Source organism: Aotus nancymaae, unplaced genomic scaffold, assembly GCF_030222135.1.
Source record: "Aotus nancymaae isolate 86718 unplaced genomic scaffold, 86718_ANA_hifiasm-v0.15.2.pri h1tg000006l, whole genome shotgun sequence".
Lineage (NCBI taxonomy): Eukaryota > Metazoa > Chordata > Mammalia > Primates > Aotidae > Aotus > Aotus nancymaae.
The window spans coordinates 47,788,884-47,806,808 of record NW_026988417.1 but is presented as its reverse complement, the minus strand read 5'-3'; the positions used below and the strand labels follow the sequence as shown (position 1 = coordinate 47,806,808).

The 17,925-nt window shown below is 42.1% G+C and overlaps 1 protein-coding gene across 1 annotated transcript in view; it reads right to left on the bottom strand.

Annotated features, from left to right (window-relative positions):
• The window catches only part of SPATA18 (spermatogenesis associated 18), a 49,717-nt gene extending 43,791 nt beyond the window's left edge, over window positions 1-5,926 (bottom strand). Inside the window, exon 1 of the mRNA XM_012441129.3 lies at window positions 5,840-5,926. Coding sequence (XP_012296552.2) covers window positions 5,840-5,926 — 87 coding nt within the window. The remainder of the gene's footprint in view (window positions 1-5,839) is intronic.
• Window positions 5,927-17,925: the final 11,999 nt, after the last annotated feature.

Genomic DNA, 17,925 nt, shown 5'->3' with positions numbered 1-17,925 from the left:
GGAGGGCAGGGAGTCTGTTTGAACTCACCATGGCAACTACAACAACCTTTTGTGTTAGGAATCAGGCATATTTCAGCATGGAGGCAGCCTACAATCCCTTAACCACAAAGATTATTCTAAAACAAACAGATGAGACACTTCTTTAAGATCTCCTTTCTATGTGTTGATACTTAATATACTGTTTTCACTTGCTAGTTCAGATTTCTAGAACACAAGAGAAGACTAATGTCTGAGGAAGTCTTATTGCATTACCAGCCCTCTCCACCATCCCACTCACATATTAAATAATCAAAAACTTCTATAAATAGAATGTAATGTTCTGGTGTCCATTATTTTACTTAAAATATATATAATCTCATCCTATCTTAGGGATGGGGTTATCAAAGTATAGTGAGTTTTTACCACTTGCTACTGTAAGTACGTAGATTATATTTAGAAAACATCAAATCTCCAAGTATCTATCCCAGATCAACTCCGTAATCAACAGGACTCTGAGGGAAAACAAAAGCATCTCAAAAGGAGGAGGGATTCAGGTCAGAGTTGACCTCCTCCAGGTATAGTTAATGTTGTAAGGTCAATTTCTCTTCACTTATGTTCACAGTGAAAGGAATGTTGACTTTGAAATTATGGATTTATATTAATGTCACTATAAACCAACAGGAATGGTAATATTTTAGCACTGCTAAAAGGTTATACATGAAATGATGGTGATGGCCAGATTAAGGTGGAGGTGATGAAAATGGATAACATCTCTATAGAGTAATTAGGTAGTCAGAATTCAGTTCGGTATATAAGGTTATTTAAGCCTTTTGAAGAGATGATTGAGAAAACCACACCAACATTGCACGATAAATTTGGGGGATTTGGGACAGCATACTCTTACATTAACCTAAAGGCCATTCTTAGAGTCTTTGACTTTGTTTACTAAATGTTCTAGTCTAGTTTATGAAATGTCAAGTCATATTATTTCTTGCCCAAAGTGTCACCCAGCCCCGTATATTATTCCTAGAGTTTCCAATTTCCCCATCATGGGACAACTAGAACAACCTTTCTAAAACACAATCCAAACATGCCTCCTTCCTGCATAATGCTTTCAGTTTCTCCTCATTTCCCTCAAGATAAAGTCTGAACTCCCTGTCACAACACCAAGGTTCTTCACCATCTGGCCCCAACCACCCCACCTGCTCAGCCTCATCTCACTTCCACTCCCTGCCTTGAACTATTCATAGCCCCACCCCAAAATCTGCCTGCTTTTTCATGCCTCCCTGCTTTTCACACATGCCGTTCTCTCTATCCTTTCTCCTCTTCTCTAGTTAGATGTTCATCATTAAGATGCCATTCACATGCCTATTCCCAGCACCTGGCATAAACAGGCACACCATAAGCTCTGAAAAATGTCGAATGAATGAATGGACACTACAAAAAAAGCTCTGTAACCATGTGTTGAATGAATTATTAAGCTTTTGATAATTGATTTCGTTCTTGGTTGAACAATTTTTTTTTCACCCAGGCTGGAATGCAGTGGCACAATCTTGGCTCACTGCAACCTCTGCCTGCTGGGCTTAAGCGATTCTCCTGCCTCAGTCTCCCAAGTAACTGGGATTACAGGCAACTTCCACCATGCCCGGCTAATTTTTGTATTTTTTAGTAGAGATAGGGCTTCCCCATGTTGGCCAGGCTGGTCTCAAATTCCTAACCTCAAGTGATCTGCCCGCCTTGGCCTCCCAAAGTGCTGGGATTACAGGGGTAAACCACCATACTGGCAGAAGAAGGGATTGTTGATGGCTCTTTCACCAACATTCTTAATAACCACAAAGGAGGAAAACTCTCTGAAAGTCATTTGTTCACACCAAGCTGTCCCTGAACTTCCAGTGGAATCAAAGTTCTAAAAGCAAAGTCCTCATCAAGACTTGGGATGAGGCTTGCATTCATTCAGCATCACTTTAACGACTAAAAGAAAATGAGTTGGCAAGGTTTGTTGTTTTCAGTAATTTTTTTTCTCTAAGGTGTTTGAAAAATATCAATTCTTGAAGTTTTTATCAATCAATACATGGCTTTTCCTATGACACAAAAGAATGCTAGGATAAAAAAAAAAATGCCAGCAAGTAAATAACAACGGCTTTGGGGCAGAAGATTATGTTTTTAAAAAATGTACTGTCTCTTTGATATCATGTAGAGAATACAATGAAACAGATCATGAAGCAGAGCTAAAATGTTATACATGAAATGGTGGTGATGGTCAGATGAAGGTGGAGGTGATGGGAAGGAATAAGAAGAAAATCATGTGAGAAAAACTGAGAAGCAAAACTATGTGAGATCTAACAGTTAATCCAAATAATGGCTAGTGAAAGTAAAATCAAAATTTTGCATTGTGTTTTAGAATTATCTAAGTCATTTATTTATTTTCCTTGAAAACAATTTTTTCCCATGGGCATTGCTTTAATCAGGTTCCTAATTCTGAAAGAGTACATATGGCCTTTTATTTGACTTGTGTTAATTAGAACTAAACCAGTGTGGTCATGGTCCGCAAAATCAACCTTTCATAGCAAACATAATTGCTAGGTTTTAATAAACAAATGTAGTTTTCTACAACTAACGTTTTAACAATTGTAGTTTGCTACTATGAATATTCATCTTAAAGTTTCAAGTCAAAAGTCCCTGGACTAATAAAATAACCTTGCAGTATTACAGGGAAACACTTAGCAATTGACCAGAACTAAAAATATAGATGGCAAGATACAGAATAAGTTTAGGTTTAACTCACATTTTATGATAAGTAGTTTAGAGATTTTTCTCATTCTCTCTTTAGCTACACAAAGACTTATTGTTGGGAATACCTGCATTTTCTCCCTTGTGCTCCTAATTGGAAATTGTGGCTTCCAGTTTCAATTCTATTTTAATAAAGGTCAAATTAAAGATACATGGGAATCATTTTTAATTCTACACCTGATATAAGGTTTTAAGAAAAGAAATTAGTTGAAGAAACTAAGTGTCTGGCATTAATCAAATCATTAAGTATTTGTTGAGTAGCTGCTAGGTGCTAAGCATTGTTCTATGTGCTGGGAATACAGCAACGATCAAAACAAGGCAGAAATCCCTGCTGTCTGGAGTTTACATTCCAGTGGAGGGAGACAGGGGACTGGTGATCACCAAAATAAAGGAGTAGATAAGTAAAAATTAGAAGATGCAGTTATTATGGAAGAACTAAAGCAGAGAAGATAGTAAGTGCTAAGAGTGAGAACAGGAGATTGCAATTGTAAATATGATGGTCAGGTGAGCCTCTCTGAGAAGGTGACGGTTAAGCAAAGCCTTTTAGGAAGAAAGAGAGGATGTTACTATCGCACTCAAGTATCAAAAGGTGAAAAGTTTTCCAGGCAGAGAAAACAGTGAGTGCAAAATGCTTTGAAGCAAAAGCATGTCTGGCATCTATGGAAATATGCTGTCTGAGATAGTAGCCATGAGCCACATGTGGCTATCTGAATTTATGTTGGACTTAAGTCAAATTTAAAATTCTGTTCTTCAGTGTGCACTTGCCATATTTCAAGTCAATAGTCACCACATTGGACAATGCAAATATAGAACCTGTCCATAATCATAGAAAGTTCTATTGGACAGCATGCTCTAGGAAGAGCAAGAAGGCTGGTACTGCTGGAGAGGTCTAAGCAAGGGAGAGAGTAACAGATAAGGTTAAAGGGGCACAATTGTGTAGGACTCTGAAGGTCACTGTAAGAGCTTTGGCTTTTTCTGAAGTTTGGAGTGTCTTGCAAAAAGAGTAACTTGATAACTTGATATGACTTGACATTTAGAAGAGTCTCTTTATGTTGTTATTTTTGTAATGATCCAGGTGAAAGAAGATCAAGGATGGAGAAAGGTGGTGGCAGTGGGGGTGGTGAAAAATGTTCAGATTCCATATGAACTTTGAAGTTAGAACCAACAGATTATGATGGTGAAAGGGAGTATAGTATATAACAATGAAGACTAGTTAGAAAAGAGGCCTGTGGTTGGGGCATGAGAGAGGCTCAATTCCATTTTGTACAGATTTGACTTTGAGATGACAATAGCATTCACTATTGAAAGATGTCCAATGGGTAGTTGGAAAAGTTAGAGCTCAGATGAGAACATGTCTCATAGAAATAAGATTCATCAACATACATGTAAGAGATGAAGCAGGAGTAGAGGGAAGAATACAGGTGTCAACATTCCAATGTAATAAAGATGCCAGCCAACTCAAGAGAAATGATGGAGCCTGGGGAGTGGCCACAAGGTATGAAAAACACTGGTGGCTGTGAGTGAAACCTCTATTGTAGAGAGATGAAGGGAGCAGCTGGATGGAAATGGTTTTGAGAGTAGAGAATGGGATGTTCTCAAGACAGAAAAATGTAATAAACTAAGGCACTTCTCATCATTTACAGGGAGTTTCTAAAATTATACTTTATTAGTTCCAGACGAATACTAGTGTTATTTGTAATAAACATTGTGACAAACAACGTGTTTTTTTTTTTTTTTTAATTCAGACGTTAGGCCACTGCGGGGGGGGAGTGAATACTGTATATGTGTTAGGATTTCTTATGCTCAATCTCCTGAGACTAGATAATGGATACTTTTTAAATTAATGGGAGGAACCCAAGTCTTTTGTGATAAAGATGTCATTTTAACTGTCCAGAATTCTTAATGGAGAAGGAATAGTCAGTGCTGGTTCTTCAAAAGGAAGCAAAGAGATCGAACAGGAAGCACTAGAAAGGAAGGCTAAGGAGAAAGCTGTAGCTGTTCTTTGAGCTCCCCTCCACTTCAGCAGCCCTGGTTAAAGGGTGAATGGGGAAGCCCGAGGACCTCATGGCAGGTAGGATCTCAGAAACAAGCAATCTAGATTCAAAAACTTGAAATCTGAGCAGGAAATTTACATATCATCTAGACCAATCTCTGCTATTTCAAAGATGAAGTATTGAGACCCAGAGAAGTAAAATAATTTGACCCTGTCATTCAGCTAGTTCTATGCAGATCTAAAAGTAGAAACAAGGGGGGATAATTCCCGCTCCACAGTTCTTTTGGCCTGACAGCTCCTTACTATATAAGAAGGGAAATCCCTATTTAAGACGTACTGAACGAATGTAAAGCAAATTCAACACTCAGAGTTCTATTTTGGGGAAGGGGGAATTTTGGGGAGCCGGGGTGGGTGTAGGGATTAATGAGATTTGAAAAGTGCTTATGGGTTTGGTGACAGAATATTGGCTTCTCACAAATGCCTGGGCAAAAGGCCTGAATCCGCCCTGGTGTTGGAACTATGCCTCAATTGCCGGGTCCCCCCAGCACACAAGTGAAAACCTCAACGTTAACTAGTGTCCATTTCGCTGATTCTGGGTAAATAACCCCTGGGTGTGTGTTTATACAAATCCATTCTGGTACAAACCCTGGGCAGGAGAGGGTTGTAGTAAAAACATAATTCGGGGTTGGGGAAGGAGGCGGTGTGGATTGCGCTGGCGAGGAGGATGGGAAAGAGGGGCCCGCACGACCAGACCAGCCGCGACTGCACCGCTTCCCTGTTGCTAGGGCGCCGGCGTCCTTAGTTACCACTAATTGGACGCACTCTAGTATCCACCGCCTAGTGTTTGCGCTTCGCCGGCCGCGCCACCCCCGCGTCGCCTGGCGCAGCTCGGAGACCAGGGCACCTGCACACGTGTCCTTCTTTCCCCCGCGATTCCGGTCGAAGGCTGAGGTCCGGGTTAGAAACCGCGGAGGCTTTGCAAAGCGGCCAGCGACTCCAGCCTTAAGAAATCCCCGCCGAGGGCTGTGCGGGAACCTACCGGAGGGCGAGCCCCGGGGGTTTTTCACCCAGACTCACGTTGTACTCCTTCAGCCAGCAGTCTAGCTTTTCCTGCAATGTTCGTAAAGCTTCGTTAGAGACCAGTCTCTTCAGGTTTTCCGCCATCGTTCACTGTTTCGCTCGGCCCCTGGGAGAAGGATACTTGGGGGGACCAGGCGGTGGCCTCCGCAGGACGGTGGGATGATATGACCGGAAGGGTGTTCTCTTCTGGAGGGGCTCAGAGCGCGGCAGGTGTTTCCATCCTCCCCCTTGGGTCGGACCTGGCCGATTCGGGAAGCTGGGGGGAGGTGCCCTGGGCCGCAGCCGCTGCGCCTCATCCGCCGACCCGCCTGGTCTCCTGGCTCCCTAGCCGCCGCCCCGAGCCGGGCCATAAATACCCTGGCGATTATTAAACAAACCTTGACGTGGATGGGTTGGCTGCCAGGGACGCGCTCGGCCCCCGTCATGGCAACGCCCGCTCCGCTCCGCCCCGCCCCGCCCCGCCCTCACTGCGCCCCCAAGCTCCCGCCGCCAGGCCGCCCTCCCGGCTTGAGCGCGCCATGTCGCTGCCGCTGCCGCTGCCGCTGCTGCTGCTGCTCTTCCTCCTCCTACTGCTACTGCTGCTGCTGCTGCTGCTGCTGGCCGAGAGCGAGAGCGCCAAAGTCACTGAGACTCGGCGCTGGGTCGGGGCTGGAGAGCGCCGAGACTTCGAATGACAGCTGCGCGCCCCCTGGGTGGGCTGAAACGCGCCGCCGCGCGGGCTGGAGGGCAGCAGTGAGCCTACAGCATTATTCCCTAGCCGGGACTCTCGGTGCGCACGCGTGTCCAGAAAAGCAGAAGTTAAGTCTCCATAGAAGTTTGGGGCTAGGCACTCAGGAGCTCACCTCTTTGACGTCTTTATTCTTTCGCCTTTCATTCCTTAAATTCTTCAGTTGTAGCGCCTAGGGTTTACCTGTATGCAACTTTTAACTAAAATTTCAATACTTCCTACTTCTAGTTTTTGCATTGTTCCTTGACCCACTGGGTAGGTACCCAAGTCAATAGATGTTAGTTCCAGGATGTTCACAAATTAAAGTTAATCCCTCAGGTTGGATAAGATTTGGCAGTATATATTTTAGTATGTTTTTTTAGAGTCATTGAGCACTCTAAAGCTTCATTTAATTCTGAATTCTCTAATCGGGACTTTCTGATCTGGTTTGGCACTATTTTAAAAGTGTACATTCTGCTACAGGAATAGATTCAGCTACTTAGGAAATGAACCATTTTGACCATCATTAAGCACTTTCAAAGCAAGCCCTTTTATATATCATCAAAAAAAATGGGCTGATTGTAAATCATCCCTATCTATTCATCAAAACAGCGGTGGTGGAGCAGAACCTCAGCTGGTTGGCAAGCTAGTTTAACTTAGTTTCATCTCTGTAGGTACTTGAAAATCTTTGAACACTGTATATATTCAAGTATTGTAAAATCAATAATTTTCACCAGCTCTTGTTTTTTATTTATTTTAATTACAGTGGCTTTACTATCTGCTAATGAAAATGAAAGGCTCATTTTTGGAGCCTGTGTTCCTACTAGTTCTCTGTAGACCACAAAATAAGGACTTATAAGGATATAACATATTATTTGATCAGAGTAGAATAATAATTACTGTTAAAAATACTGCCTCAAAAAACAACTATTCATTAGACAACTTCATATATATATATTGAATTGAGAAAAACCTCAAATTTCTCAACTTGGACCTAATAAGTACATATTTCAATAGGCAATGGGAATATTTGAACAGTCCCATTTACTTTTTCATAAAAAAACAAATTGGGACATTTGTTTCTGTCAGATAAATTAGAGGTAAACTATTTTTCCTTGCTGTGAGAATGTTAATTAGCCTCTAATCCTTGGTTTCATCATTTGTAAAAGAAAATAATTCTTCTTTCATAGGATTATTATGAAACTTAATAAGATAATTCATGTAAAGTATTTAGCATAATGTTTGGCATATGCTGTAGTAATTGCTCTAGTAATTACTGTTTATTAAATATAAACTAATACTGACCTACATCCACTATTATTGGGAATGTAGATTAGTATTAGTTTATATTTAATAAAGAAAACTAGTTGTAAACAATCTAAATCTCCAACAATAGGGTAATAGTTGAGCAAATCATTCAATGAAATGTTGCACAATAAAAAACTTGTTATTGTAGAGTATCTACTATCTAGTAATTTTCACTATATAATGTTAAATGAAAAAGGCAGAACACTAAATTGTATATACTGTGTTAAATTATACAATGTGAACTCAAGGTATAATTATGGGTTATTTTAATTGCTCTTTTATATTTTTCTAATTTTTTCAAATTTCTACCATGACCATGAATTGTTTCTATGAAAACTTATTCAGAAAAAGTTACCAAAAGCAGTTACTAATATGGTTTGGCTGAGTCCCTGCCCAAATCTCATCTTGGATTCCTACGTGTTGTGGGAGGGATCCAGTGAGAGGTAACTGAATCATGGAGTCAGGTCGTTCCCTTGCTGTTCTTGTGATAGTAAGTCTCACAAGATCTGATGGTTTTTTAAAAAGGGGATTTTCGCCTGAGATGGATCAACATGCAATCAAAGCTATAGCCCTGTTAAAAATAACAATAAAAAAATAAAAAGGGGATTTTCCCTGAACAAGCTCCTCTTTGCCTGCTGCTATCCACATAAGATGTGACTTGCTCCTCCCTGCCTTCCATCATGATTGTGAGGCCTCCCCAGCCATGTGGAACTCTAAGTCCATTAAACCTCTTTCTTTTGTAAATTGCCCAGTCTCAGGTATGTCTTTATCAGCAGCATGTAAACTGATGAATACAGTAAACTGGTACCAGGAATGGGGTGCTACTGAAAAGATACCCAAAAATGTGAAAGTGCTTTCGAAATTGAGTAACTTTCTGGAACTGAGTAACAGGCAGAGGTTGGAACAGTTTGGATGGCTCAGAGGAAGACAGGAACATGTGGGAAAGTTTGGAACTCCCTAGAGTCTTGTCAAATAGCTTTGACCAAAATGCTGATAATGATATGGACAATAAAATCCAGGCTGAGTGGTCTTAGATGGTGATGACCAACTTGTTGGGAACTGGAGCAAAGGTGACTCTTGTTATGTTTTAGCAAAGAGACTGGTAGCATTTTTCCCCTGCCCTAGAGATTTGTGAAACTTTGAACTTGAGAGAGATGATTTAGGGTATCTGGCAGAAATTTCTAAGTAGCAAAACATTCAAGAGGTGACTTGGGTGCTGTTAAGGCCATTGCGTTTTATAAAGTAAGTAGAGCATAAAGGTTCAGAAAATGTGCAGCCTGACAATGCGATAGAAAAGAAAATCCCATTTTCTGAGGAGAAATTCAAGTGGCTGCAGAAATTTGCATAAGTAACAAGGAGCCAAACATAATCCCCAAGCAAATATCTCCAGGGTGTGTCAGAGGTCTTCACAGCAGACCCTCCCATCACAGGCCTGGAGGCCTAAGAGGAAACAGTGGTTTCAAGGGCCAGGCCCAGGGTCTCTGTGCTTTGTGCAGTCTAAGGACTTGGTGAGTGTGTCCCCGCCACTCCAGCCATGGCTGAAAAGGGCAAATGTAGAGCTCTGGCCATGGCTTTAGAGGGTGCAAGCCTCAAGCTTTGGCAGCTTTCATGTGGTATTGAGACTGCAAATGCACAGAAGTCAAGAACTGAGATTTGGGAAACTCCGCCTAGATTTCAGAAGATGTATGGAAACACCTAGATGCCCAGGCAAAAGTTTGCAGCAGGGATGGGGCCCTCATGGAGAACCTCTGCTAAGGCAGTGCAGAAGAGAAATGTGGGGTGGGAATCCCCACACTGAGTCCCTACTGGGGTGCTGCCTAGTAGAGCTGTAGGAAGCCTCTGTCCTCCAGACCTCAAAATGGTAGATCCACTGACAACTTGCCCTATGTGCCTGGAAAAGCTGCAGACACTCAACACTGGCCTGTGAAGGCAGTCAGGAGGGAGGCTGTACTCTGCAAACCACAGAGGCAGAGCTGCCCAGGACCATGGGAACCTACCTCTTGTATCAGCATGACCTGAATATGAGACATGAAGTCAAAGGAGATCATTTCGGAGCTTTAAGATTTGGCTGGCCAGGTGTAATGGCTCATGCCTATCATCCCAGCACTTTGGGAGGCTGAGGCAGGCAGATTACCTGAGATCAGGAGTTCAAGACCAACCAGCTTGGCCCACATGGCAAAACCCCATCTCTACTAAAAATGCAAAAATTAGCTGGGCTTGGTGGTGGGCATCTATAATCTCAGCTACTCAGGAGGCTGAGGCAGCAGAATCACTTGAACCTGGGAGTTGGAGGATCCAGTGAGCCAAGATCATGCCACTGCACTCCAGCCTGGGCAACAGACCAAGACTCTGTCTCAAAAAAAAAATTTTTTTAATAAGATTTGACTGTCCCACTGGATTTCAGACTTGAATGGGGCCTGTAGCCCCTTTGTTTTGGTCAATTATTCCTATTTGGAATGGCTGTATTTACCCAATGCCTGTATCCCCATTATATCTAGGAAGTAACTAACTTGCTTTTGATTTTAAAGGGTCACAGGTGGAAGGGACTTGCCTTCTCTAGGATGAGACTTTCGACTTTGGACTGTGGACTTTTGAGTTAATGCTGGAATGTGTTAAGACTTGGGGGGACTATTGGGAAGGCATGATTGGTTTTGAAACATGAGGACATGAGATTTGGGAGGAGTCAGGGGTGGAATGATATGGTTTGGCTGTATTCCCACCAAAATCTCATCTTGTATCCCACATGTTGTGGGAGGGACCCAATTGAATCATGGAGGCAGGTTTTTTCCATGCTGTTCTCATGATAGTGAATAAGTCTCCTGAGAGCTGGTGGTTTTATTTAAAAAAAAATGGACATATTCCTGCACAAGCTCTCTCTTTGCCTGCTGCCATCTGTGTAAGATGTGCCTTGCTCCTCCTTGCCTTCTGCCAGGATTATGAAGCCTCCCCAGCCATGTGGAACTGCAAGTCCATTAAACCTCTCTCTTTTGTAAATTGCCCAGTCTCAGGTATGTCTTTATCAGCAGCATGAAAATGGACTAATACAGTTACCCAAAAATTTTACCACCCTCAGAAAGAAAAATGTTAGCCAAAATACCAATATTTAAGCAGCTCCCTCAAAACATAACATGCTTTGACTAAATGTCCGTATTGCTCATTTAATAGACTTATAGTGTCTTAAGATGGAATGGATCTTTAAAATCACTTTAGCATATGCTACCTGATATTATTTATCTCTACATATGCCCCAGCTCCATGATTAGATTCAAGACCTTTAGGACCTGCAGTCATTTCATGTACATCTTGGCTTCCCTAGAATTCAAGAGATGTGTTGTATATAGCAGGAACATGTGTTTATTGTAAGAAGCATAGATCTTCCTCTTGATGATCAAAATAAAGAAAACATTTCACATGTTTATTCATTATTTACCCTTCCTACTCCATTACTTTCAAAAAAGTATCTGTCAGATTAGTAATATTTTTTAGAGGAAAAAGCAAATATGCCCAAAATGTATGCCCATTTACTAACAGCCTCATTTTACATTTCTTTCTGGGCTTAGTGGAAGCCAAAGCAGAAAGGAAAATGAGTTTTATGATAATGATTATTTGATGTTTAAAGTACACATACTAACTCTTTCAATGAAAACACATTTTCTTGGTACCAATCTAAAATGTGTTTGCTCATTTCCAAAGAGTATTGGACAACATAGATGAAAGATGTCTTAATAAACCTTTTTAAAAATATATAGAAAAAAATCTTGATATTATTGTTTTCTGAAGCCACCTTTAATCAATGCTGAAGGAGTAACGCTAGAACAGCTCATCAAAAAGCAGGCCAAGTAACTGACACCCCATTTCTAGTTCTCAGGTGATGTTATTTGATAGAAGCTTAGAACCTGCATATCTGTTGGAATAAGTGGATGTCTTCATAAGTGCCCTTAATGATGGTCCCCTCTGCAGAGGTTTTGATGGTGCTAAATAGCAATCAATTTAAGAGAGAGCAAAAGCCTGGAGTGCAAACAGTTTATACTGCTGATTAAAGAGTCCATGTGTTTTAAATTATAAGCATGCACTCAATTGGTTGAGATTCTATTTTATTTTATTTTATTTTATTTTATTTTATTTTTTTTATTGCATTTTAGGTTTTGGGGTACATGTGAAAAACATGCAAGGTTGTTGCTTAGGTGCATACGTGGCAGTGTGATTTGCTGCCTTCCTCCCCTTCACCCATATCTGGCATTTCTCCCCATGCTATCCCTCCCCAATTCCCCACCCCCCCCGCTGTCCCCCCCACTCCCCCACAACAGACCCCCATGTATAGTGCTCCCCTCCCTGTGTCCATGTGTTCTCCTTGTTCAACACCCGCCTATGAGTGAGAACATGTGGTGTTTGATTTTGTGTTCTTGTGTCAGTTTGCTGAGAATGATGGTTTCCAGGTTCATCCATGTCCCTACAAAGGACGCGAACTCCTCGTTTTTAATGGCTGCATAATATTCCATGGTGTATATGTGCCACATTTTTCCTGTCCAGTCTATCATCGATGGGCATTTGGGTTGGTTCCAGGTCTTTGCTATTGTAAACTGTGCTGCTATGAACATTCGTGTGCATGTGTCCTTATAGTAGAACGATTTATAATCCTTTGGATATATGCCCAGTAATGGGATTGCTGGGTCAAATGGAATTTCTATTTCTAGGTCCTTGAGGAATCGCCACACTGTTTTCCACAATGGTTGAACTAATTTACACTCCCACCAACAGTGTAAAAGTGTTCCTATTTCTCCACATCCTCTCCAGCATTTGTTGTCTCCAGATTTTTTAATGATTGCCATTCTAACTGGTGTGAGATGGTATCTCAATGTAGTTTTGATTTGCATTTCTCTAATGGCCAGTGATGATGAGCATTTTTTCTTAGAGTAGGTGTGATGTGGTGCTGAGAAGAATGTATATTCTCTGGATTTGGGCTGGAGAGTTCTGTAAATATCTATTAGGTTTGCTTGTTCCAGGTCTGAGTTCAAGTCCTGGATATCCTTATTAATTTTCTGTCTCGTTGATCTGTCTAATATTGACAACGGTGTGTTGAAGTCTCCCAGTATTAATGTGTGGGAGTCTATGTCTCTTTGTAAGTCTTTAAGAACTTGCCTTATGTATCTGGGTGCTCCTGTATTAGGTGCATATATATTTAGGATCGTTAGCTCTTCTTGTTGTATTGATCCTTTTACCATTATGTAATGTCCTTCTTTGTCTCTTTTGATCTTTGTTGCTTTAAAGGCTATTTTATCAGAGATGAGAATTGCAACTCCTGCTTTTTTTTGCTCTCCATTTGCTTGGTAAATCTTCCTCCATCCCTTTATTTTGAGCCTTTGTGTATCCTTGCATGTGAGGTGGGTTTCCTGGATACAGCACACTGATGGGTTTTGGCTTTTTATCCAATTTGCCAGTCTGTGTCTTTTGATTGGGGCATTTAGTCCATTTACATTTAGGGTTAATATTGTTATGTGTGAGTTTGGTCCTGTCATTTTGATGCTAGCTGGCTGTTTTGCCCATTGGTTGATGGAGATTCTTCATTGTGTTGCTGCTCTTTACCATTTCATGCGTTTTTGGAGTGGCTGGTGCTGGTTGTTTTTTTCTATGTGTAGTGTCTCCTTCAGGAGCTCTTGTAAAGCTGGTCTGGTGGTGATGAAATCTGTGAGTACTTGCTTGTTCACAAAGGATTTTATTTTTCCTTCACTTATGAAGCTTAGTTTGGCTGGATATGAAATTCTGGGTTGAAAGTTCTTTTCTTTAAGGATGTTGAATATCGGCCCCCACTCTCTTCTGGCCTGTAGGGTTTCTGCTGAGAGATCTGCTGTGAGTCTGATGGGTTTCCCTTTGTGGGTAACCCGACCTTTCTCTCTGGCTGCCCTTAGTATTTTCTCCTTCATTTCAACCCTGGTGAATCTGATGATTATGTGCCTTGGGGTTGCTCTTCTAGCGGAATATCTTTGTGGTGTTCTCTGTATTTCTTGGACTTGAATCTTGGCCTGCCTTGCTAGGTTGGGGAAGTTTTCCTGGATAATATCCTGAAGAGTATTTTCCAGCTTGGATGCATTCTCTTCGTCACATTCAGGTACACCTATCAAACGTAGATTAGGTCTTTTCACGTAGTCCCATATTTCTTGTTGACTCTGTTCATTCCTTTTTACCTTGTTTTCTCTAATCTTCCCTTCTCGTTTTATTTCATTGAGTTGATCTTCAACTTCTGATATCCTTTCTTCTGCTTGGTCAATTCTGCTGTTGAAACTTGTACATGCTTCGTGAAGTTCTCGTGTTGTGTTTTTCAGCTCCATCAATTCATTCATATTCCTCTCTAAGTTGTCCATTCTCGTTAGCATTTCGTCAAGTCTTTTTTCAAGGTTCTTAGTTTCTTTGCATTGGGTTAGAACATGTTCTTTTAGCTCACAGAAGTTTCTTATTATCCATTTTCTGAAAGCTGATTCTGTCATTTCATCACACTCATTCTCCGTCCAGTCTTGTTCCCGTGCTGGTGAGGAGTTATGCTGCCTTGTAGGGGGAGAGGTGTTCTGGTTTTGGGTGTTTTCATCCTTTTTGCGCTGGTTTCTTCCCATCTTTGTGGATTTATCCGCCTATTGACTTTGTAGTTGCTGTCTTTCTGATTTTGGTAATTTTAAGTCTGCAGCAGCTGAACTCATAAACCCCCTTTTCTTCTCCCCAGGTGTTCTGGCCCAGGGGTTTAGCACTTTATGTTTTTCAGCTGTGTTGCTACCGTTTTCCCTGCCCACAAGGTGGCAGTCTAGTCACACTCAGCCTGCAGAGGCTTCGCTGAGCTGTTGTGGGCTCCGCCCAGCTTCCGTGTGAGCTTCCCTGCAGTCCTGTGAGTGTAGTTAGAACTGCTTCCGCTATGCTGGCCCGCCCCGGTAGTGACGGAGTCTCTGTAGTGGCGGGTTGTCTTGGTTACGGAAAATTGCCCCGGGAACTGTAGGGTGTTTCCCGATGGAGGACGCCCCTCCCCCACAGAGCTGAACCGTCCCGGGTTCAGCCGTGTTTCCAGAGGGGCCCTCTTTGTCCTGTAATCTCTTGGCTTGCCTCCTTGCCACAGTTCCCCTTGCTGGCCCAGAGGGGACACAGTCTCGTTCACTTTGTCCAAGGAGCCGCTGCTCCCCGTCCCCCGTGCAGGCCGAGCGGCTGCTCCGGTCCAACCAGCGGCGCTGGGAATGCGGGGAGCTTCTCCGCGCAATTAAAATCCGCTGCCCTGTGTGCCGCTGCGTCAGCCGAAGCAGCGGCTCTGAGATTCATGGCACTCCCTTGCCCGGGGGTCTCCTGGCTTGGCTCCCTGCTTCAGCTCCCCTTTCTGGCTCAGAGGGAACTCTGTCTCTCTCGCTCTGCGCAAGAAGCCACTGCCCCCCGCTCCAGGGCGTAGGCTGAGCGGCCACTCCGCTCAAACCAGCGGCGCTGGAGACCCGTGGGGCTTTTCCTCCTGTGAATCTCCTGGTCTGTGGGCAGTAAAAGTCCGTCTGGAAATGCGGCGTCCGCTCACCCTCTGCGCCTTTTCTCGGAGCTGCAATCCCGACTTCCTCTTAAGTGGCCATCTTGGATCGATCTCCGAGATTCTATTTTAAAAGTTGATAAGTCTTGGCCGGGAATGGTGGCTCACACCTGTAATCTCAACACTTTGGGAGGCCAATGTGGGCAGATCACTTGAGGCCAGGAGTTTGAGACCAGCCTGGCCAACATGGCAAAAACCCATCTCTACTAAAAATACAAAAATTAGATGGTGCATATCAGTAGTCCCAGCTACTTGAGAGGCTGAGGTATGAGAATCACTTGAACCCAAGAGGCAGAGGTTGCAGTAAGCCAAGATGGTGCCCACTGCACTCTGGCCTGGGCAATAGAGTGAGACTCTACCTCAAATAAATAAATAGATAAAAGTTGATAAGCTGCCTTTTTTTCACATATAAAAGAAAATACCAGGTAAGTAATGATTCTCTTTGAGGAATATTTTGATGCTCAAATTTTGCCCCAATTTGGTTATTTTAGGACATTACCAATTAAGCAATTTTGGGAGAAGTTGAAAGAATAGTAAACTCAAAAACACGACCACTGTTGCTTTATCTCACACTCTGCCAGTTAATGAAGCCTTATGACTTTACATAAATCTTAAATCACTCAGACATTTTTTTCATCTATAAAATGAGTAATAGGGACTAGATAAGCTTCAAGATCTCCTGCAGTTCTGACATTCTTTAATACTGTTTTACCATACTGATTAGGTTCAGGGTTGAGCATATCTTGTCCTTTGTTTGAATTTTTGGTTCACAGTTCACTTTAGGTCAAGTGTTGATTCTGAGCACATTAGCCAATCACCAAAAGTTGGGCACCATTTTTTAGTACAATTTATTCTGCAAGCTTGCTAGAATAACTACTATTTCTAACCTCCAGTCAATAAACAAGGAATTTCTCCACAGCTGCACTTTTAACAAATTAAACCCAGTTCAAACTGATAAACTTTTCCTAATTACCTCAACCTCTCAGAGCTCATCACTTTCTTCTTTATGCTTTCTCTCTTTAACTTTTGGATGTGTTAATATTCTTGCAATTATCACGCTATATTATATTTATTTGCTTCCTATATAAGCTTGTGAGCTTCATGAAGAAAAAGAGAGAGGCTTATTTAGCTTCATATTCTCAGCACAGCAACTGGCACATAAGAAAGAAGAAACAAGTCGAGGACCAGGAGGAGGAAGGAATAGGAAACAGAATAGGAAAGGAAAGGGCATGATTTGCTGCTTCGTATCTGATATCATAATCCATTGAGATAGAAGGCAATTTTAACAGCCAATCAGTGGTTCTTATGGTGTCATAATTCTACCAACCAGACAGGAGTGATTTGTTCTAGAAAGGGTAATGTGTCAAACATCTAGATGGAATAGGCTTTTTGTTTTTGTTTATTTTTCGGTGGGGGGAGACAGAATTTCACTCTTTTTGCCCAGGCTGGAGTACAATGGCATGATCTCAGCTCATTGTAACCTCTGCCTCCCAGGTTCAAGCGATTCTCCTGCCTCAGCCTTCCGAGTAGCTAGGATTACAGGCATGCGCCACCACGCCCAGCTAAGTTTGTATTTTTAGTAGAGATGGGGTTTCTCCATGTTGGTCAGGCTGGTCTCAAACTTCCAACCTCAGGTGATCTGCCTGCCTCTGCCTCCCAAAGTGCTGGGATTACAGGTGTAAGTCAATGTGCCTGGCCTTGGAATAAGTTTTAATTTTGTCTACTCTGGATTTTTACCTATGTCAGTCAGCTGGAAAGATTTTTCAATTGGGGATTTTAAGACTCCAACAAAAGATTAAATGAATCCACTGCCTGAAGTGAGAGCTAAAGTGAGAGCTATGTATATTTAGTTCACACTACACCAAACATAAATATATGCAATAAATTACAGGGGATTATATTATGCAGTGGGATTCTCATCTTAATTTCAAATCTTCCTCACTAAGGACAGTTGCTAACCCTTAGCCAAGGGGCCTATAAGAACAACCTGTGTTTGGCTTGGATGCTCTTTTAAGCATGCCTCATCCTTTCCCATATGACCCATGCTATTCTTGTCTTTCTGCTGTCTGTGTCTGGATCTTGTGTCTTTGGATCAGGCCCTGTATTACTACTTGCAGAAAATCGTTTAGTCTCTGCTGACCCACTTGCATAAAGTTGAGTTTAAATACAGTGTTCATCTGAGGTATTGCTTAGGCTCTACGTGCTCAGAGGCACTTTGTTCTTGTAGGTAGCAAAACACTTCTTTGTCCACTTAAGTGTTTTCTAACCTGAGTGCTCTGTGTTCTTTCAGGAGTTTCGTTTTGTCCTTTTCTCTGCCACATTAAGGGAAAGGGAAATAATTTTCTAAAAATCACCCAATGGAGAACAAATGAATTTACTGGGAACTCAGCTGGAGGCAGGTTTCCCCACTGACAGAAGCAAGAATGCTGTTTCCTGTGTCATGCCAAGGAGCGCTCCCCACTCAGAGCAGCAGTTCAGAAATTTTTTATACAATTATTTCATGTGCACTATTGATTAAACTATAAA